Below are 22,942 nucleotides of genomic sequence, written 5' to 3' on the forward strand. Positions count from 1 at the left end.
ATGACTTCCATGGGAGCACTCAAAAATTCAGTCTCAAGATCTTTGAGATTGATTTAAATAGTTATGATATGGAGGGCTTAAATAAGCACTTTGTAGAAGTCTGAAGATGATTGCTGAAAAAAGACAGCAACTTGATAGAGGAGTCTAGATTACAAATTGTATTTCCTGGCTCTCAGCCTTACTGCTAACCACTAGACCATTCTGAGTCCAGTACCTTCAAAAGAGGATGGGTGACTTTTAATGTTCTTTATCTGCACACTTTGTCTGCTGTTCACAATAGCTTCCTAAGAATTTTTGGAGCTGTCAAAGCTCTACCCATGTTTTATACAAAAATACCTCTTAGATTCTGTAACAAGTCCTAAACAAATCAAATGAATCCCATTCAAGACAGGAAAAAAATAATTACATCCTATTTTAATTAGAAGTTGACTCTTAAAACAACCCCTGTTATCCAACAGTCTTTAAATACAGGCTTCCCACAAACACCATGGACTGTTAATACTCCAGAACATCTGACACAGCTCTTGATTTTACATTGAATTTTGTCAGAGAATAGAAAAATGATGTTGTAGAAGAGTATTTGATAGACTTGGTTTAATGTTACTGTCAGACTGTATTAGCAATCAAAAAAAAAAAAGTCTGAAGATGATATGCTAATTCACTAGAAAGGGAAAAAATTCTTAATAGACTCACTTTGCAGGAATGCTAAACTTGAAATCGCCCCCCTTGCCCCATCCTCTACTAAAAAAAACAGGTTAGGAGCCTTGTAAGTTCCATCAGCTTTCTTTCAAACACTCCATTCAAAATGCTTGATAATTTTTAGGAAAAAGAGATAGTGTTTGAATACATATTTCAATCTGAATATACAGACTTTGTTCTCAGTTCTGTCACAGATCCTGCATGACTTTCAAAAGGTTCTTCCCCTTAGGGTTTGGCTTCCTCATCTAAAAAGCAACAGATTTCACCTCCATCATGTGCAATTGATCCCCTTGATGTTTGTAAAGCATTTAAGTTTTTGCCCTGTCTTGTTTCCCAAATATGACCTTTGTACTGACTCATGAAAAAACACCAAATTTGATGAGGCTAAAAGCACAAATTGTTAACCCTAAAGCTAAGCTTTCTATAAGTTAAGGAGCAGTATAAAATATCTTTGTTCGAGCGTGGATGAGGAAAAATAATTTAAAATTCTAAGTCAAATGTAGATTATCTATAACGTGCAATCCTAAAGTGAAACCTCTTTCTCTCATATAATTGCATTTTGTATCGAAGAAGAAGAATGCAGGGATGTCACTGCAGTTTAGAAATCCAAAATGTCTTCCAAAATAAAGACAATGCAGCTAAGTCAAATCAGACAGGTATGGTACCTACATATGGCCCATAATAGACATCACAGCCAAGCAAAAGGTCTTCTAGTCTGCTATTAATCTGACACAACTAAACAATGACCGTACATTAGTGCTACATCAAGTTCCAGCCACATATTCGTTCTGCATCATAACCTCCAAAGAAAAAAAGCAACCTACTGGCCAGTTTGTAAGAAAGATTGCTTTTCAAACCACAGTTTTCCCTTTGGGCTTCCAGGTGTGGCTACTGTGCTAATATAAAGGTGTACACTAAGAAAACCTTGAATCTTAACATTCATGCATAAAATCTGTGCTAGAAAGATGTCTGCAGCAGTAAAAACAATTCCAGACTTAAATTTTTATTTAGGTATCCTGCTGTCCTGTAACTATAATAGTGTCTTACAAACCTTATTCATGGTAGATTAAAGTGATTTTGCTAAATCTTCCTGCCAAACTAATTTCACCATTTGGGGAGTTAGAAACCCATCCTTAAGAGTTTCCTTTAACTACAGAATATACTTACAAGGCAATTTATAATTAAAGAAATATTAGAAGATCTTAGAAGAGATATTTGCCTTGACCATCTGTTATGCATCAAAATATCCTGTCTAGATATGAGTGTTGGTATAAATTGCATTTATGCATATTTTTCCTAATGAACAAAGGTCTCAAATAAAAATATAATTGGGTGCAGCACCCCAAAATCATAGGAAGTACCTGATGGAGACACAGGGGCAGTATCTTTGAATCCATCTGCTCAACCTCTTCACGGAGCAAAGAGAAAAGAGACTGCAATGTTTGCTTTTGGTCTTTTGGATGAAAGTTTTCCTTTGCTTCAACAGCACTTTCAGCCTGCACAAAATCTGTATCAAGAGCATTTTCCTCCTGGATCGTTGTGGCTCCCACTGTAGAAATGCCTTTAAAAAGGACAAGTACTTAGGTTAGGATTAAAAAAAAAAATACATCGAGTTGCTTTTTTATGAAATTTCACAATGAATGTTATGAATAAAAACCTAGTATGTTAAACAACATTGCTGCTAAACTAAATGTTTGCCTTGTCAAAATCAATTGTGACAGGTCTGTCTCACTGTCAGCTCACCTACCTGACACAACACAGTAACATACATCAGATACACTGGTACACTTCTAAATGGGACCCTGCTTTCACTTATGGGAAAAAAATCAGAACCCTTAGAAAGTGTTATGCAGATTTATTAATAAGAGACCAGGATGACCTAAAAGTGTTTAAAATTCAGTTTTGCTCAAAAAAGGCAAACAGCAGGTAGGTGAGGGCAGTATGACTGAGGTTTTCAGTTTGTCTCTTTGCTCCTGCCAAGGACCTCAGACAGAGAGGTGTCCTGGGGATGGACAGACACAAGGGAGGAAGGACAATTCAATGGGTTCCTGTTTTTCAGATGGTAACACAGTGGTTCCTCACAGTAACAGCAGGATCTTGGAGGATAGAAAGAAGCAGATGATGCCAGTGTGGGATTCTATTGTAGGAGAGAGATGTCTAAGGGGACTTTCCTGCCAAGTGGAAAGGAAGACCCCCCTACATAGCCGGATAGTTTCTTTGAGTGTCCAGGGAAAGAGGCACTAGTGCTGATCTATGTTGATAACAATGACACAAGGATGTGTAAACTGAATTTAGATCCCAGAACTTCTTGCTAGACAGAAAACTAGGTTCTCCATGGTACATTTCCTGGCAGTTAACTGTTGCCTGTCTCCAGCTTTATAGAAGTCAAAAAAGTCAGGCATTCAGGTGGAGATATGAAAAATAATGTAAAGCATAACACTACAAGAATATTACAGGAAAAAAATCACAACTTTCTGGATGCAAATCCCACATTTTATTGTTAGAAATGCAAAACTTATGTATTTTGATAATGAATATGATAGTTATGATACAATGTTAAATGAGATTAACAAAGAAGAGTAGAGTAGTAGAAGTGACAGCAGCAGTGGGAGAAATCAACTACCCATATACAGACTGGATCAGTCTCTCACAAAGATCAGAGAGCAAGAAATTACAGCTTCCTATAAAACACAGTCTTAGGAGCAACTAGAAGATTACAGCTGATTCCAACAGTTAATAAACTCCTTTTTATTTCTCCATAAAACACTGAATTTCACACAATTGCATAAGACTCAACTTAAAAAATTCCCACAATTGTTAAAAACAATTCAGAGAATTTGGCCACAGAAATGTGCACAATAAACTTTTAATAAACTCAAATTATAGTGAGTAATGTTCTTTGTGTCCTCAGCTTGGGCACTCTGTTTCAGACCCCTTTGTTTTCATTGCCTCTGAAACCCAATAATGATAATTTAGGTCTAAGATTTAGGACCTAAGAAAGGCATTAGCTTGTCCATGGAACGCTCCACCATTCTACTTTTGATTATTTTAAACTCCTTATTTAGTAAACTATCCAAGTTAGGACTACTAATAATCTCGGTGGGTGGCTATTTTCACAGGGCTTACTGCCAGAAAAAATATGGGTGTAACTTAACATTGCTTTTTCAAAATTAAGGCACATCTCTGATCTTCCGGTATTTATTTGGGTTTCCTGTGGGCCAAAAGCAACAACAGACACAACTGGATGCAAGATACAAACCAGGAAATACTTCTAGAGATGGAATTAAGACTGCCTTTAAAAATCAGCTTCCTGTTTAGCACATTATCATGAAACCAGAAAAGAGGGTCCTCATGCTCTGGCAAACCTTTTCTCCCAGAAAAACAAACAAAGAAACCAAATGTCACTTCAAGCTGCACTTTACTAGCAGTTAATAGTCACCTGTCATATCAAAACAGGAACATTGACTGCAACATGCTCAATAGCAACTCTCATGAAAAACTTCAATTTTAATGTTTTCATGATCCTGTTGCTAACACAGATCATAAACTGCATTATTATCTGTGTATTTGGTTGAGCTGTCATTCGGCATCAAATCCTGCCCTCAAATTTCTTCCCTGATTTTGAAAGTGAGGCCTTACAGTTATGTGGGTTAATTCTAACTTGTTTGATTTCCAAAACAAGACAGTATTTGTGACTTTGCAGCACTACAACCAAGAACTTTTATTACAACCCTTAGTAATGCTATTTCATCATAAAGATGTGATGGGCTAGGATCCCTATTTATTTTTTTCCCCCATTCTTGAAAACAGCACTCTACTTTTTCCAGGAATCAATCAATCTTACAGTCCAAAGCAGATAGATACAGGTATCTCACATATATTTCTGGTTTTTTAATAAGGAAGGAATAATTTTTTTTCACTTTATAAAGCACTGATATTTACTCCACCCCAGAATGGAACCAAAGCCTTTATGAAAATGTGTGCAAAAAGACACAGAAGACATCAGTGGTCAGAGCACTTAGCAGGTTCATGGCAAAGAGCCAGGCTCAAGTTTTTGCTCTGCCAGACTCACAAATGTTTCAAGTGACCCCTTCCACGCCCAGTTGGGTGTGCCAATGTTTCCTAAGACATGAGGAGAAGTAAACTTTCTCTCAATTTCCCCAGCAGCTCACAGAAGCAGCCCCATGTTTGCCTAGAAGAGCTCAAATTTTGACATACTTTTTGAATAAAACCCCACATTTTTCAGTATGTCTCAGGTTTTTCTCTTTTCCAGTACTGCAAGTATATGAAATCAAGATGCTCTTTGTTACCTGCCTGTGGATGAATCCAGGGTGCAAGTATGAGTTATTTGCTATTAAATAAAATTATGGATTCTTCTTCTTTTGTTTTTTTATATAAATTTGAATTTTCATATTTAGTAGCACTAGCTTAAGTCACCAGTAACAGAAGTTTCTAGTACAGAAAACATATGGCAATTTCTTTTTTTAAACATTCTTTGGTACCCAATACAGAAAGCTGTTTCAGACTGATTCATTCAAGAACTATTGAGGGAAAAAGAAAAAAGACCAGCAAGTATTTAAAAACTATTAATTTTTAAGAGAAGGGATTTTGAGATTAAAGTTTGGTGGTAAAGATACAACTTCAACTGAGCAAGCTCAAAATCTTGTTTAGTTTGGTACACAGCCCTAAATTAAATAACATTACTTGAATTTTCATGTAATTTGACTATCTTATATTCATATATTTTATTTCCTTCAACACCAATTCCATCCCAAACACTTCCTTCCTCCACCTTCAAGCTGCTATAAGTGTAATAATTTACAGAAAAAAACATATGTTGCAGAATTTAACTTGGGGAAAAAGGACTGAGTGCAGGTTACCATGTTAAGGAATCATATAATGATTTGACAATATTAAGTTATGCCAGGACTGACCTTTTGAAAAAAGATGAACTTATTTTCAGAGAATATGGATAATCTGAAGTCCATATTTACAAAAATATATTGGAACAGATTAAACTTGATGAGTCACTATCTCTACCACACTAAAGTTGGTACAACTCTTTACAAGGATCAACATTATGAATAATCACCAAAGTTTAAATTCTTCAGTTAAAATGTACATGCATTCTTTGGTCACCAGTCCTCCCTAACCACATATAATCATAGTACATTCAAAACCATGATGAGTATACAAAAAGAATGTGAGAAAAACTTGGGATCTAGGAACTATAGATTTGTCCATCCCCATCCCCTCTCAATTTCCTACAGCATCAAGAGGGCTAAAAGGAGGTGCTTCTTCAAACATTAAATAGATTAAATCCTGGAACTGCTTACTCCAGGACACTGAAATGGATGCAAAAAGCAACTGTAAGTCAGGTGACAAATTCACTCTAAAGTATTAAAGTCTATCAATTTCCACTTGGGGAAGTCCTGAGATTGCTGCAGATGGAGAGCAGAACATGCAAACAAACCACTACATGTCTGCCTTGTCCTTGTACTCTCACCTACAAATGCTGTTGGCCTCTGTCAGGGGAAGAATATTGAACCAGAAGGATCTTCAACCAGATACAGTGACTGTTAAACTTGCATTCCAGTCTACTGATAGAAGAAGCTAGGATAATTTTAGCTTCAACAGATCCCAAGCATATACAGACAGATAATAATCCAACTTATGACTCTTTATTCTTCACAAACAACTATTTAGAGGGTTTCAGACACATTGCAAGTGCGAGTACTTGTTCTTTCTTTTAAAGTAAAAACATGTTGAGAGAGATAGATTGGCTTCTCTAATGATCACCAATATTCTGCTGAGCAAGTCACAAGTAAACAAAGATGACTGAAATGTAATTTTCTACATAAATTGCTTTAGTCACTAGCAAGAAAAGGAATACGAACAATGTGCTTTTGAAATCAAATGTCATCATTTCTAGAATGGCAACATTTAACAGCAATCATAACAGGTGTGCTTATAGAGAAAAAGGTTCATAAATCTCTTCCTTAGTTATGAGTCAAAGTAACTCATCCATGATTTCTCAGCAGTTTAAAATATATTTTTATAAAAATCGCAACACATGCCATCCAAGTATTTAGTGTGATATTCCAGCTTGCTTGTGTGGTGCTCCCACTGTCACCCACTCAGGAATCTTCCCATCTAGTTCGATTATGCTCTCCTTTAACTCTGAGTTGGTATAAGGAGAAGAAAGCTGGTTTGGACCTTTATGTAGAGGGTGTAATGAGATATTCAGGAATCATTTAAGATAGCTGGTGCTGGAAATTAAATGGAAGATTGCCACTAAAATAATGACATTTGCAACATCAAGAAATTGTGACAGTCAACTGCATTCTGTGAAAACAGAAGAAACATGATGTGAGAGTATCAAAAAAAAAAGACTAAATGTATATTAGCCCATAAACAATGGGAGATATAATTTAATTTCCTTTTTTGATCTTCCTCTCTAACAATCAAGATTTATTAGTAAATAATAAAGTTACAAGAGTTTATTAATAAGAATTCAGCAAAACTCTAAAGAGTTTTGCAGACAGGATGTTCTCTTGTGTGGTTTTCTACGTTGCCAGGTTTTTACATGAAATTTTCTATATTTTCAGGATTCTAAATTTTGTCTTAAAAGTTCAATCTACTGTGGACAGCTCATTTTGCAGTTTTTCTGCATCAGTATTCTTGTTAATACAAACTAATGGAGAAAGAATATGAGCCAAGTTTAACTTCCAGTGTTTAGGTGAGTTTTTTTCCTTTTCTTCCTCTTATTGTGCTTCACATACCTATGTCAACACATATGTATAACTTTTCATCAACTTGGTTTTTGTTATTCCCATCATACAGATGACTGGTTCTCAATTACTTCTGCCAATCTCATTTTAATTATTTTATTCTGTTATTAAAACTTAAATCTACAGGTGAAATATATCTACTTAGTAGCTGCTGAAGAAAGTTAATGAGAAATCATTCTCATCGTAATGACAGATTTCAGAATGCTCTTATCTCTACTAGAAAATATAGTTTTTCTTTTCAGATTTTGCCTATTTGTACAAGATATAAAATGCAAGGCTTCCCTCCTTTCCTGTCTTTACCTATTCCATAATCTATTAAAATAATAACGAGTTTTCTGATTAGGTCACAAAATACTTGCCATTTAGGAAGAAATTTGTATTTTAAAATTATTTAGTTTAAAATGCATGGAAAAAAAGCACACAGCTGTTCTTTCAAAGAAACCTGTGCATGAAACATACTGATTTTAATTAATATATACAGCACTATAACACATAAGCTTTAGAATGTATGGCAAAAACCTAACATAACACATTCTGTTACACTAAATGCTACTCCTTCAAAAAGGGAAGAAGGATTTCAAATAAGAACATGCAATAAAAATTACATTTTCCTTACCCAACTCACATCCAAAATATCTAAAGAAAAAGTAACATCAAAAATTGCTAGGAATGCATTTTTAAACAGTTTGTTACCCAAAAGACAGAACCTAGTCCTATCTGGTAAGCTTTGAAAAATGTAAGTAAATTTTACAACAGCAGGGCAAGATCAAGCAATTTGGTACTCATAGCAAGATTTCAAATGTTGACATGGGATCAAGACACCAAAATGTTGCACTCAACCATGATGTTCAAATGAGCAAAACCGTAATGCCAGAATTTCTGTCCATTCTGATTTGGATGCCAGCCCAGTTTCCATACTGACACTGTGTACCTCCCTCTACTCCTGTTTACCTGGTGCGTTACATTTGCTGCACAGACACTGTTTAAAATACAGAAGGTGAAAACATGCAGAGTTGAATCTGATTGAAGACTAGTAGCAGTTCTGGGGGGAAAAAAAAGTAAAACAAACCAAAACACACCAAACCTTTTGTGAAATGCTAAAAATAATTCGTACATCACCTAAAATATATTTCTTATTAACTACAGTGTTACTTCTGAAATAAACAGAACAAAAAAAATTAAGTACCTTTAGATTTTTTATTGGAGCTTCTTTTGCTTCTTGGACTTCTTTTTCCACCTGGCTGTTTTTCTGAAACAGGCTTTTCCTCCAGCTGAGGGTCCATATGGACATTTGCAGATCTTCTCTCAGTCTCACTTTCCTTACAGCTTAGGATCCAGTCTCCACTGTCCATATTCTCATTATTATTGATGTTATCCTGCTCACCTTTGTCCTGTCGTCCCATAGCAATGCTACTACTGGTCAGAACTTCATTCCCATCACTGTCGAGTTGATTTTCATTTTCATCAGCTGAAGGAATCAAATGAGATGCCAAACTTTCTACCCTGTAGTTAGTAGGAAGACTGTCCTTTGAGTCTATTTGCGGATCATTTGGTGGAAAGTCTCTGTCATCCATTAGAGCGTTACTTGTTGAACCACCTAATCTCCCTCCAGATATTTTTAGACCTAAAATATAAAATGGAATTAAGCACTTACAATAGATATAGTATAACAGATAAATAATGTCAGCCAGTGCCAGCCAATAAAGACTCACATTAGCCAAGCGATACAGCTTAAAAGCATGGGGAATTTCTTTCATTCACTGACCCACCTAAACTCTTAGTGTAGGGGACATTTACATACAAAAAAACCCTATAAAGTTGTATTTTTATCCAATTATAACTGTTCTAGTTACCTGAGCAAAAGCACAGCTGATCTTTACAACAGTGCTCCTGTTGTTACAGCTGAAGTAATGAGAAAAACAAAAAGATAAACAGAAGCCACCTCACGTCCCCCTTTCCCCCCCCCTTTAAATCCATGGCTAAAACAAAAGCATTCTTGTCACATAAGATCATAGTTTGCCTGAAATAAAAATAAACCAGGGAGGAATAAAAGTAGAATAACTTTTAATTCTGTCAGTGATGGTATCAGATCAAACCTGCAGACAGATTAACTGTGTTATCAGAATTAGATGGAAGTAGAACTTGTTTATTGCCTCAATTGTCACATTATTTTCAAGAAAACATTCAACATGTGTTCAGTATACACAGAAGCAGATGGTTTGTTGATAAAAAACCAAAACCCCCACCTACTCTCAGCAGGAGTCAATTTTCCCTTTTTGAGAAGGTGCAACTCCAATCAATGTTGCAATTAGACACATTCACGGGAACAAAAAAAGAGTAACTTAGCAGAAGACCTACATGTTACAGGACCACTGTTGTATCAGTTCCTATCTTTAGCCTTTAGAAGCACGGCAATACTGCTGTTTAATTTAGCAACCATATACCCGAAATACAGCTCCATTGTGTACATCTCATTAGATTTAGCTCACGTTTTAAATAGTGAAGCCAAGGACCAGCAAGCGCTCTTGTATTATAGAAGAGTGTAAGCAAGCCTCCTACAGCAGCTTCCTATACGTTCCTTCAAATGGAAGTACATTTTAGGATACCTGTTTTCACCAGGCTTTCCTAACTCTTGGTATACACAAGCTGAGTAAATGAAATACACACTTGGTAAATTTGCAAGATAATCTTTCATTTCACTTGCTAGAAGAATTAAGTTGCAGAAAAATGGAAAAAAATTTCCAAGAATAACTAGGCTTTCCTTCATACATAGAAACATATTTCTGACAAAATAAAGTGATTTTCCCCAAATTATTCCTTCATAAACTTCATTGTTGCTAAAAGGACTGAGGAAAAAAAAAACCCAAAAACCAAACAAAACAAAGAAAAGAAAAAGAAAACATCACTGCTATCTTCGGCACAAGAAGAAGGATTAGGGAGCTACAGGCCGCTCTGCCTCACCTCAATCCTTAGAAGATATTACAGCAAGTTAGCCCAGAAAGCATTTTCAAACATCTGAAGGATAAGGTGGTCATCAAGTGCAGTCAGCATGGATTTATGATGGGTAAGTTGTGCTTCTAAAAAACACTGACATGCTTAGCAGAAGAAGGGGGAATAATGGATGCAATTTACTGGGACTGGCTTTTGACACTGTCTCCAACGTCATGCTCACAAAGTACAGACCTGGTTAAATAGATGGTGAGGAGTTCCAGAGAAGCACACAGTGGGCGACAAGCCACCACCAGCTGGGCAACACAAAAGCAAAAGCCAGCACCACCCAGGACAACTCCATCTCTGCTTCCAACCTGAAGAACTGGCTAACCACTTCCAGCCATACCAGTCTAACAGAAATTACTGCCTGCCCTAAAACATGTAAGCAGCGCCAGGGAAGGTTAGACTGGACATTAGGAGGCATTTCTTTACTAAGGGTGTGGTCAAATACTGGAACAGGCTCCCCAGAAAGGTGGTCAATGCCCCAGCATCCAAGAGGCATTTGGACAATGCTCTTTTGCAACACACTTTGACTTTTGGTCAGCCCTGACTTGCTCAGGACAAGATGATAACTGCAGGTCCCTTCCAATGGAAATATTCTATCCCAGTCTAGAAGAATTATGAATTGTACATAGAGATGAAAGTTGCATTTTTCTTTGGCAGCCACATTAGGTGATAATTGGTTTTCCTTGAGCACCAGAAAGACAAAGGGAACTCTACAGGAGACACTGAGGACTTATCTGGAAAATGCATCTGTTCACTAGAAGGATGCTCCTTAATTAAGAAATTTTCTCTTAAAGAGAATTGAACACAAAATTACAGGTTAAGAGGAGGACAGAACTTTAATCAGAGCAGAAAGAATCAGAACTAGGTGTTATTAGACACCCCTAGGTGTTATTAGACACCCATACAACAGTTATGTTGATTTATTGATACCTGTTCTAAAGCACTAAAAAAATAATCCCAAACACAATATTATATTTGAAAGGTTCACATTTTAGTCTTTCTGCCACATGAAATAATAACTACTGCTGCTTTCCCCAGCTCATAGATCAAATGATGCATCAAAAGAGGTTGAAGTAAATTGCCCAAACCCAATAGGGAATTAGTTTTAACAGCAATAATTAAAAAATCAGCCACCGCTGTCTTGCTTCTATCCATAGAAAACAGTTTATCCTCTCAACAGCCAGCAAAGGGAAAGAGAAATACAAATACATTTGAACAAAGTGTTTCCTATTTGATTGTGAAAAATGAGAAAAGATGCTTTTGACAAGTGATATTTGCTGTAGAGGAAGCTAACATTCTGATGGAAAATGTTAACTCACTTCCTTTGAACATTTGGCTGAAAAGATAGTTCCTCTGTAGCTGAGAAGCTGGAAAGCACAACATTGCTTGGTTTATTGCTTGAAACTCAGTATTTCTCCAAATAAAAGTAGCCCTGAAAATCTAATCCTTTCTACAACCCTTAGGACTCCTTAGAGAATGAAAACCCAAAAAGAGCTAGTTCAAGGAATTTAGAACACTCTTGCCCTTGATCTTCTAAAAGTAATTCCCCTCCCATCCAGATGAAATTTTTTACCTTCTTGATTTTCAATGCTGCTATTTGCAATTCCTTCTGAGTTTACCAAGGCACTAGGCAGGTATCAAAGTGAATTTAAATCCTGTGAGAATGAACTTCAGCTTTGTCTAAAAACAGAAGTAGAAACACTTCTTTATAAACAAAAATGAAATTAAAGTCCCTTGTGATTTAAACTATAATGCAGTTCCTCTATTTACTGTTTTTCCACTGAAATGAATTGTAAACACAAAAAACATGTTAATAAAAAATGTTTGTTTCTTTATAGGCCCATTTTTCCTCCCTTCACTGGCTGCCCAAAATTTAAATAAAATCTAACACAGAGTAGAACTGTGCTGACCTTTGTTAAAAGGTGGTGATGAATAAAAGAGCTTCAGTTGCCACCCAGATTCATACAATTGGCACATGTAATCATGGTGATCATAGCACAAAAAAAAAAAAAAAAAGGAAATATTTGTCAAGGGGCTGAAAGACAAAGTCTGTATTGAAGAAATTACTTGTATGTTTGTTTGCTTTAGGACAAACGGTATGTACATCAGAGAAATTGCTTCAGTTTTACAAGGCCCATGCTCATGAATGTTCTCTTTCATGTACTTCATACAACTTAATGTAATTTTGACAACTTTTTCAGTTGCTCACTTTTTTTCCATCTATCCTAACTATGGAAATATAACCTTAAATATAGCTGTTTGGGAAAAAAAAGAAAAAAAGGTAGTAAGAAGTGGGATGACCTGTCATGGTTAAAATTTGAAGCGGGCATTAAAACCAAAACAAAACCACAAACACCACCAGGCTCCTTAACCTTTCACAGTAACTCAGCTCCTTTATCCTGAACAGCTGGTGGGCTCCGTGAATGTTTACTGAACATATAGTGTAGTATTTCACTTACTGATCTTGGATGTATCTTAGAGAACAATCCAGATCATAACTGTTGTTTCTTCTAACATTCGAAAAGTTTACATCAAACTGGTTTTAATTCCATTTGATTGGCTTCATATACCTCTTCTGCCAAAGACACTATTTCCCCTCCCTCATTCTCATGCCATTTAATTTTTCTGTGTTAATTAAAGAGATTTAATATTTTAATTCTTGGAAAGTCAGCTTCCCCACTATATCACCAACATTCAAAATGAATGGGCATTTCATATTGGTTGCCAGTGTTGCTTCTATGCAGTATTTTCATTAACTTTGATGATAAACCACAATAGCATTATAGTCTGCAGTTAGAAGCATTTTTGAGGATTTAATTCAAAATTAATTGTAGCAATAAGTGCTCCAAAAGGAATAACATAAAATTCACTAACACAAACAGAATATCCCCAAACTTTTGGAATAAATAAGCACATCTATCTGAAATAGGGATTAACCAGTCATTTTGTTGTGATGAAAAGCATCTCAAAGAGATACCAGACAGAGAACTGATCAAGAGTCCAAGCTTTCTTTTTCTCCTGAGATATAATACAGCGTTACATGCACTAGAGAATTCATTATGGTCTGCCAGGCACTAATCAATTACAATCATGGGGGGGTTTTGTGTACCATATATACAGAACAAGATGTACACAAGAGAACCTGGACCCCAGCAGAAGAAGACTCTTAGAAAGGAAGGGTCAGCACTACATCTGGCAATAGCAATTTAGTCTAAAATGGTTGCTATGGTAAACAACCAAACAGGCTGTCTAGAGATGTGGAATTCCCATCATTTTAAAGGAGAAATCCAACAAGTCTCAAGTTTAAGGAGAGGTAAAAAACAGGCACTAATTAGTATTAAAGGAATTTATTGTTGCAGGGGTTTTAGTATCTTCCCCCCCGACTTTTTTACTTAAATACAAGCAGCTTTACAAGTCCTAGAGAAAAAAAAAATCAAACAAAATTGATTCCATGAAAATGAAACAAGTAGTTTTAAAAATCATTATGTTTACAGAGTTGGTGATTCTACCATTAGAACAAAAAGAGGAAAACTGTAGAAACACTAAAATTTAAAGAATAGCTAAACCTAATCCATATATTTCTTAAGAATAAATCTGTTGACCTTTCTGATAGCTGGTGTGAAGATACTATCATTCAAACATTCTCTCGTGATGCATCTCTCTTCATATTGATAAATAATCTTCTACAAATGAATAAAACCAACATGAAAATTATCATGGCCATACACAATCAAAACATACACTGGAAATTCTTCTTACTGCCTATTAACATCCAGATAGAAGGAAAAAGGTTGATCCCATTCTATGAACATTTATATTTAATACCAAAATTAAGAATCAGTGATGGGGGGGAACGCTAAATGACCCAGTATTTACATGACACTATGTAAAAACTACATGCACCATGACATTACGAGTTCAGTAGCTTGCAAGAAAAAGGACAATGTCTACTATGCTGTTACAGGAGCTAATAAACCAAGAGCACATATGTTCTTTAAAGGAGTGCAAATGCAACTTCTATACAACAGTTTGCTTCTTCATGTGGAAGCCAAGATACACCTACAGAAACCTGGAATATTATCACCAGAGTGCCATTGCCTCACCACAACCAAGAAAAGTACTAGTTGCTGAAGATGTGCTTGACCATGGCAGAATTTGCTACAGAAAGAAACAGACAGCAGACAAAGGTGATAGGCAATTCATGTTGCTGTAATCATCTCACAAAGCCAGACCAATTCCAGCTAACAGAATTCTGCTCTGCATTGTGTTTTATGTGAAACATAATCGTTGGAACACTGCTGTTTCTAAAGGAAGGGAAATAAATATATTCATATGTATGCTTTCATCATCCAACCTGACACCTCTGCAGAAAAATACACTCCCATGCTGTTGTGCTGCCTTATAGCATGGACTCATTGGAAGTTTATCACTTCAAAAGACAGGCTAATGTACAACCCTTTTACTGGGCAGCCTCACCACGAGAGACTCTCATTAATGTCCTCCTGACTGTTCAGTTTGCCCTGCTTGGCTTTGAAAAAAGAATGTACTAGGGGTAAAAATATCTTTGTGCATGCTTTCTTCTTCTGTATCAGATACACAGATTAAGAGGTCTATTTTTTCAAATGCATTAAGTCTGCTTTCCTTCAAGAAGTATTCAGATACTGGAGTGGTTTATCTAATTTCACTGAATTTACAAAAACGTCTGAGCGTGAACACTTTGGTGGTTTTGTACTTTCTGACACTGAAGTGACATTTCTCAACTGGCAGTGGCATTTAAAGGCACAATGATCTTCACATCTATAAACAGCAGGAATAGTGAGGTTTAAAGAGGAAGTTTCACATGCTATTTTCAACTTCTAAGCTTCCTAGTCATACTGCTTATTCACAGTTTTAATAAACAATGATAAACATATTGCCAGGCATAATCTACTATTCCACATTTAACATTACTTTAAAAATATGATTCAGTCATGTAGCCAAATACAAGAGATTTGTCTGGAAACAAACAGTAGCTTTTAGTAGAACATATGACAGTTCTCTCAAAAATTTCACACTAACAGCCTCTTTGTCAGCACTCAAAATACACAATGATGAGTCCCCCAAGTGTCTGAAAAGTTTTGGGTTTCAAGCTTGAAATAACAAATTTGACAGAATGTTACAAGAAGAAAAAGCAACCTCACCATTCGATGTGTTCAATTTTTTTTTCTTGTCTGCGACAAAACACCAGAACATATCTTGGGCAGAGATAGGGTAGAAAAGGCAGTAGACCAGACTGCTTTAGGAGAATGGAGAACTCTCATCATTGCAGCTCTTTGATAAACAGTCTAGACAGATGTTGTTCAGGAATAACCTATGAGTAACTGGTTTTGCCTTGGGATGCATGAATGTCCTTTTAAGTCTTCTGAAAAGTAGTAATTTGCCTTTTTTGATTTTTAAATTTTCTTTCTAATTGAAGAACTCTCCGATTTTTGTTACACTTCAGAACATGTGCACAAGTTTGATTACAAAGCATAACAAAAATGAAAAGCTTCCTACTAGACAAATTTATGCATCTTTTCTAGGACAGGTACTTTTTCTTACAGGAAAAAAAAGAAAAAAAAAAGTCCTGCAAATCCACAGACTATATTTATGAGAATTAACCAGCTCAACTCACTCTTATCCAAATCTTTACTTTCCAAGGACCTGAGAAAGCTGTTGGATCCTACCATCTCATAAGAAGTTGCTAAAAAACCTACGATATAAAATCTCTCATGATCTCAGGTAACAATTTTCAACATATACGAAAAAGCAGAAATGACAGAAAAGATCCCTTGAAATCCAAAGAATAATGAGGCAATTATCTAAAAGTTGCCCAGCTGAAGAAAGAATAATGTTCAAGACTTTCTGAGAATTACATTTCATAGTAAGACTGAATTTTTATATTGATGAAGGACAAGCAAGTCTTATAGCCCTCATCAACACACAGAAAGATAGTATTATAAAAATATTCAGTAAGGTCCTAAATCATATCAAGGCCAGAAGCAACCACAAGCAGAATGCAAAGCTGTCCATAAAAGTTATGAAACAATTCTTGTCCATAAGCTTGACATACTTGCAGTCCCTCTGTTATCAAGCCTGCAGGTCCAACCAGAAGGTTAATTAAGAATAGAGCTAATTGTTACAGCTTTAATAATTGTCATCATTAGAAAATCAGAATACTCAGCAGCTCTACTAAAATCTTGCATCTATTTGCCTTAGATTTCCAAAAGGATGGATGGTCTAGTTTCTACATTATTCAGTGTCAGATACAAATGAATGAGATCAAATCCCTTCTTTGCTCTGAACCTGCTCCATGAAGTCATCACACTGTTACATCATCTGTATTACACTTCTTAACCACGAAGTACTGATATATTTCACAGGGATGTAGCGAAGATTAATACAATGAGAGATTATGAAATAAATATTTCATACAAGGACTGTACAATACATTTAATCTGGTCTTTTTCTTCTTTCTTTTTTTTGGCCCTTAAATGTATGAGCAAGAACTTAATCATGTATGAGCTGTAAGAGACCTATGTTAAGCAAATCACAACCCCCAAAAATTAATCACTGGTGTAACTGGACTGAAGTTAATGAAGCTGCAACTACTTAACCCCAGTGGTGAATTTAGCCTTGAGTGCTGGTTCAACTCTTCCCCCTTTCAACAGGAAGTTATTATGGTAAATTCATTTCAACTCTAATTGTGTAAACAGATATTGGCTATATGAGCTGTCTCTAACAATTTACACATACTTTTGACTAATAGAGAGGTTTTCTGAAGCACACAGTTACCAGTTTCTCCTTATGGAATTGGAATGCTTGCAATACCTGAGCGTGTAAACAGAGATCTAATTTATTTCAGATCAGCTTTTCATAAATCTATGATCAAGGTCACTTTAAACAGTTTCCATTTTAAAAAGATCTTTCCATTACAAAATCCCCACTACCACAAACATTAAGAAAAACTCAGTAGTGTAAAGTGGTAAAAACTAATTTCACTTAAAACCCAAAGTGAGGTTGTTTCAATGATTCCATGACAGAAGTTTAAAAGTCCATAGAGAAACTGAATGACTGTTATTTCTCCTTGTGTTAATGATGTTATATTTCAGTATTAACATAGCAGACTTCAACAGTCTTACAGGAAAAAAAAAGAAAAATCTAGGTAAGAAACTAAGCCGATCCCAAAACAACATTGGATAAAGAGTAATTTTATCTGCCAACTCTTCTTAAGATCAAATCTTCCTAGGATCAAATGTGTAAGCTCTGCATGGTGTACGTCACTTTATAAAATAAAGACATGAGTCAGTGAAAATGCCAAAATATTACTGAACAACTGACAAACGTGTAATTTCAGGACAAGACGCACCCCAATTTGTTTATTTTGCCAAACTGGGTCAACTGTAGAACTGTAAAAACAGAATGAACAACACCTGAACTGTGATCCAGGTCCAGATGAAATGTTGGTTTGAAGTGATAAGATCATCATGCCCCCATTCAGAGGCTAAAAGCACACAAAATTCCAAGTTATAACCATTAAGAAAGAACCTCCAAAATGTACATTATCAATTTCCATATTATTTCAGTAACATATTTATCAAGTGAACTTAAAAATCTTCCTAACAGCCTCATTTTACCAAGATAAAATGAATACCACGATTAGTTTTAGGTTCTTTCTTTTTTTTTTAAAGTTATTCTGAATTAATCTGAACTTGCCCTCCAGTGTAACATTAATGTTCCAAACAAAAACCCCAAGAAAATCATTGGCACAGACAGAGAAAAGCAGTGCTAAAGCTCACATTCTAAGGCCACACATTAGCAATTCACTTGGGATAGGTGGAGCAGCATAATGGAACAGCAGTGGAAAAAAACTTCACACTCATGCTAAGCAGCTCTGTTCCTAAAAAGCGAGCACACAACACAGCAAAATTTGTCTACAGGAATCTCTGGCACTAACAGCATTTCACTTTCCTTATCAGTTAGCCAGACAGTTTCAAAGACATCACGGTTATATTGTAAGTAGATTAATAAGAAAAAGAGAAGTGAAAAAATCTTTGGTGCAACAGGCTCTCAAGCAAGGCAACATTTCAAAAGCATTCTGGATAAAGACTCATGATGAGATAGACACACAAACACATGCTGAGTGAATTTAAGTCAGCAGAACATGCTCACCAGAATTCAACGAAGAGAAATTCTGAGAGAAATAAACAGAAAAATCATCTATTTGAATGTTTTCGCTCCTCCTCACAAAGGTTTAATAGAGCTTTTTTTTTTGCATGCACACAAAAAATATTTGCAGTAAATTTAGTGCTGATGAAAGATGCCAGATTGATAGCCCTAGGGACTGAGATTCTCTGTACACACAGACAAAGTACAGAGTGAGAAATTTGTAACCCTGCCAAAATGCCTTATAATACACAGCTTACGCAACCATCTTCACACTACAAAACCCTTCACCTCTCCACTGAAAATGTCAAAAATATTGCTTAGCGTTCATTAGAAGGGAGATAAAACATGGACACTGCTGTTAGCATCAACAGGAGAGAATTCAAGGCACCAGATAATTTAAAAAATGTTTACTTTTGTTCTGAATGGTTCTTTCGTCAGCCATGAACTTTGCTGCAGTGTTTGTAAGGCTGCAAAGTCAATCTGCACCTGGTATGAAAAAGCCTTCCTATTAAACAGCGTGGTATTACATAAGAAAAATAGCAAAGGAGTGGTTTAACTTTTTTATTCAAATAAGCTTATTCTAGATACATGACTACACATCTCGTGCTCAGAAACTATCTCAAAGGAGAACTGACTTGATAGTTTCGCTTAATTGGTACCTAGGCAGTCACTCTCCAGTGATCTGCACAATTGATCTAACAGACTTTTAATGGACAGTACCTCCCTATTAATCAGGTTTTCAGCGCTAGGCTGGAATCTACATTGTCACATGGAGCAGGCGAGCGTCCAAGGAACCTTGGATTCTAATTTCCCTTGCTACTAATAGCTTGGCCAAACAGCAAAACTCCCTCCACTCCCTAGCCACTGTCCCCCATGCAAATGTCAAGCCATTTTTAATTGTCAACAGAGGACATGTAGGAAAGCAGTAAGTTAAGGTTTATAGACCATAACAGCTCTAAATACAAAACTGCCTGACCTCCTTATAAAGGCAGACTTTCACTTCAAAGGAAGATGTCGAACACAACCCACAGGCTGCAAACTCAGTGGATCTCAAACCAGACTGTGGCATAGGATTAAATGCTACTTCAGTTCTTGGGAGATTTCCTTTGTGCATATATGGGCTTGGAGTGGGGGACAGCGATGGCTAGAAAACATGACAAAAGAATGAGGCTACTCTCTGATAGATTTTAAAAAGTAATTCTTCCTAGAGACTTTTCCTGAGTGTAGAGTGCTTACAGCACTTTTGAAAAAATCTCTTACCACTCCTTCTACTATTTTCCTTGGTCACCAACCAAAGCATTACAACAAAATTATTCAAGTATGCTTAATAAAATAAATGAAAACAAGAATTCTGCAGCATACTGCATCTCAACAAAGCAGAGACATTTCTGTCAACTCAAGCATGTAGCAGATTATTTTATTTTCACATTACTGAAGCAAATAGGCTTAAGTGATTCTTTCAGCTCTATTGTAAGAGCTTCTTTCATTTCTATTGAAAGCTTTTTCTACAAGTCACATTAGAGGTGGTATTTGGTAACATGTAAACCTTTCAAACTTAATCTGTATTCTGAGTCTTTAGAGGAGACTCTAATGATAAGTATCCACTAGGAGAAGAACGAAAAAATACCATCATGCAAATTTTCATTGACATACTCATCAGGTTCTTTTTGTGGAAGATAGAAATTCTGCCAAATTTGTACTTAAAATGCAGTATGGGTATAAGAGTTTGAAAAACTGAGATCAAGATTCAGGTACTTCTGCAATTTTCACCCTTACTTAGAAACGATTGCCAATATTTACTATGGCTAAGTGGTTACAACATAGCAAAATAATACTAAAAGACTAATGCTATAATATTAACTTGAAAAATAAGCTTTAAACTGAGCCAAATAAAGGTAAATGCAAAAGGTATTTAGAACCATTGGAAAAAAAATCAAATCTCTTTACTATCCTTTTGACCCATACAACTAACGAGCTCTTTTGGTTCAAGCATACACTGGAATCCAATCGAACAGGTAACCCTTCTGATTCCCTCTGATTTATTTCAGGAAACAATAATTAGGAAGAAACAATTCCAGAGCACTCAACAGTGCACATAAATTACAAAGACATAAGGCTGTATGAGGTAAGACTGTAAATTCAAATATTTGCATGTGGTGATAGCGGGATTAAACTAGAATACATATATCACAACCAACCATAATGTAAAAATAACTGCTCAGATGTCCCTGTGATACACTTCAATATATTAAACAATTTTCTACATTGTAATTTCTAAATAAAAAAAAGTAACAAACTTACCATTTTCCTATGGTTTCATCAGTTTGTCAAAGATAATGACCAGGTCATAAAGAGGTAGTCCTTTATGCATGAAAGATTCAGCATAGATCTAGCAGTTCTGGCAGGGGGAAGAAAACCAAACCATGAGTTTAGCCCATAGAGACCTGTGGTTCAATCCAGGCAAGCACTAAGCTAAAATAAATAAAGTAATGAAGAAAAGTGTATAATTTCTAGTGTATGAAGACTTGTCAGGGCATTTTGTCATTTGGCTTTTATTAGCAAACACTCCTTTGAATAATCTCAGTTGCTCTCAACAGCCTATTCAAAGATGACCCTAGCACTCCTGAGTCCTCCAACTGACAACAAAAACTTCCAAATTCATTAATTGAGCTTAAAACTATACCTAACTTTTCTGTGGCCATGGCTGTCAATAAATTTTGGTAAGGAATGCTGAATTAGGACATTACTAGGCACTTGCTCTAAGAAAACCAAGTTCTGCTTGATGTTCTAAAAGTCCTACAAATTACTGAATTATCAGACTAATTAGTAAGAGAGAGAAAAAGCTATTAAAACATAAAGTCCAGTTTAAAAATGGATTGAGGTCTATCCCATCATCCAGCAGAACAATCTGTCCATTTCCCTTAAGGCACAGGGAAAACTATTACAGCACTCAGTGTAAAAAAGCTGAATATTTAAAAATAAATTGCAGAGTTGAAGGACTGCTGCATTTGCTAAGGCATTTCTAAATTCAGCCCAGCCGTTCCTCATGCCACATGTACGTCCCCCCAAAACAGAACAACAAAGGCACAATTTTCTATCCCAATTTCTGTTTTTGAGTGATATACCAAACAAAACGACTTCGTTTAGTAAGTAGGGAAGTGTTAATTTCTCACTTCATAAGCAGAGAAACAAGGCACAAGAAATTAGCAATTTGTAGGAAATCATCCAGAAAGTCTACCTCCGAACCATGAATTTGAAGACCAGGTGTATGCTGCGATTGCCAGATCTCTCTTACCTTCCGCGCAAACGAGACAGGGAGCAGGGAAACACGTTTGGAAGGATTCTCTCTCCCTTCCCTCATCACACTGCGGCCACTCACCTGCCTCTGACATGTTTTGGCACAGCATCCCTGAAGGATGAACTCCAGTTTGGCAGAACTTGAAAACGTCTTGAAGATGATCTTAAAGTTATTTGTCGTTCAGGCATTGGGGACGTTGCCGAAAAGACAACGTCACTGCTATCGAAAATTACAGGTTTCGCCTAAACCGTAATTGCAACAAGGTACGGAGCAGAGAGAAGCTGGCAAGGACCGATGCCGGAGATCGGCCGGAGCAGAATCCTACACCTGCTGAGAGCGGCAGGGCGATACAAACAACCGAGTCCCGAAGTGACTATTTAGCTGCAGACGCGGAGATCAAAGACTCCCGTGAAACACCCAGGCAAACCTCAAACTAAATACGTAGCTCCTGGGACTCCACCGGCACACGGAGCACACACATCGCTCCACGGGCGCCCGGCAGAGCGCTGCCCGCCGGCCCGAGCCCCCTGCGAGCCGCCTCTGCCCCAGCGCTGCCCGTGCTCCGCTCCGGGGGCACCGCGCCGGGGCCAGGAGCGGCGGCACCGCCACCTGCCCACCGCGGCCGAGGCGGGCAGCGCGCCCAGCCCGCCCGGCACCGGCTCCTTCCCGCCGCCCGCCCGGCGGCCCTAACCCGCCCCTGGAGCGCCCGGTGGCGGCCGACGCAAGCAGAAGGCGGCGGCGGCGGCGCGCGGCACCGGGGGAAGCACCGCATCTTCCCTTCTTACCCCCCTGCGGATAAGCCGCTGTCAGCTCACCTCAGCTCCGCGGCGGCTCGGGCGGCCGGGACCCGCCAGCCGGCATGGCGTGGAGGCGCGGGGGCCGGGGCTGCCGCAGGCTGCCGGCGGTGCGGGGCGGGCACCATAGAGAGGGCGGGCGGCGGGCGGAGAGCCCTCCGACGGCGGAGCGGAAG

General features: G+C 37.2%; 1 protein-coding gene across 3 annotated transcripts in view; it reads right to left on the reverse strand.

Moving 5' to 3' along the window:
* CNST (consortin, connexin sorting protein) overlaps positions 1 to 22,937 on the reverse strand; it is a 49,435-nt gene extending 26,498 nt beyond the window's left edge. The window contains exons 1-5 of one of the 3 annotated variants that reach the window (XM_038132698.1): positions 22,788 to 22,937; positions 20,976 to 21,072; positions 18,678 to 18,699; positions 8,677 to 9,114; positions 2,061 to 2,260 (exon numbers count right to left, since the gene is read on the reverse strand). In XM_038132698.1, the coding sequence (XP_037988626.1) occupies positions 2,061 to 2,260; positions 8,677 to 9,114; positions 18,678 to 18,699; positions 20,976 to 20,978 (663 nt within the window). In that variant the 5' untranslated portion in view covers positions 20,979 to 21,072; positions 22,788 to 22,937. The other 2 variants (XM_038132699.1, XM_038132700.1) reach the window with 2 other exon arrangements.
* Positions 22,938 to 22,942: the final 5 nt, after the last annotated feature.

The sequence above is a fragment of the Motacilla alba genome, chromosome 3 (genome assembly GCF_015832195.1).
Source record: "Motacilla alba alba isolate MOTALB_02 chromosome 3, Motacilla_alba_V1.0_pri, whole genome shotgun sequence".
In the NCBI taxonomy this organism is placed as follows: Eukaryota; Metazoa; Chordata; class Aves; order Passeriformes; family Motacillidae; genus Motacilla; species Motacilla alba.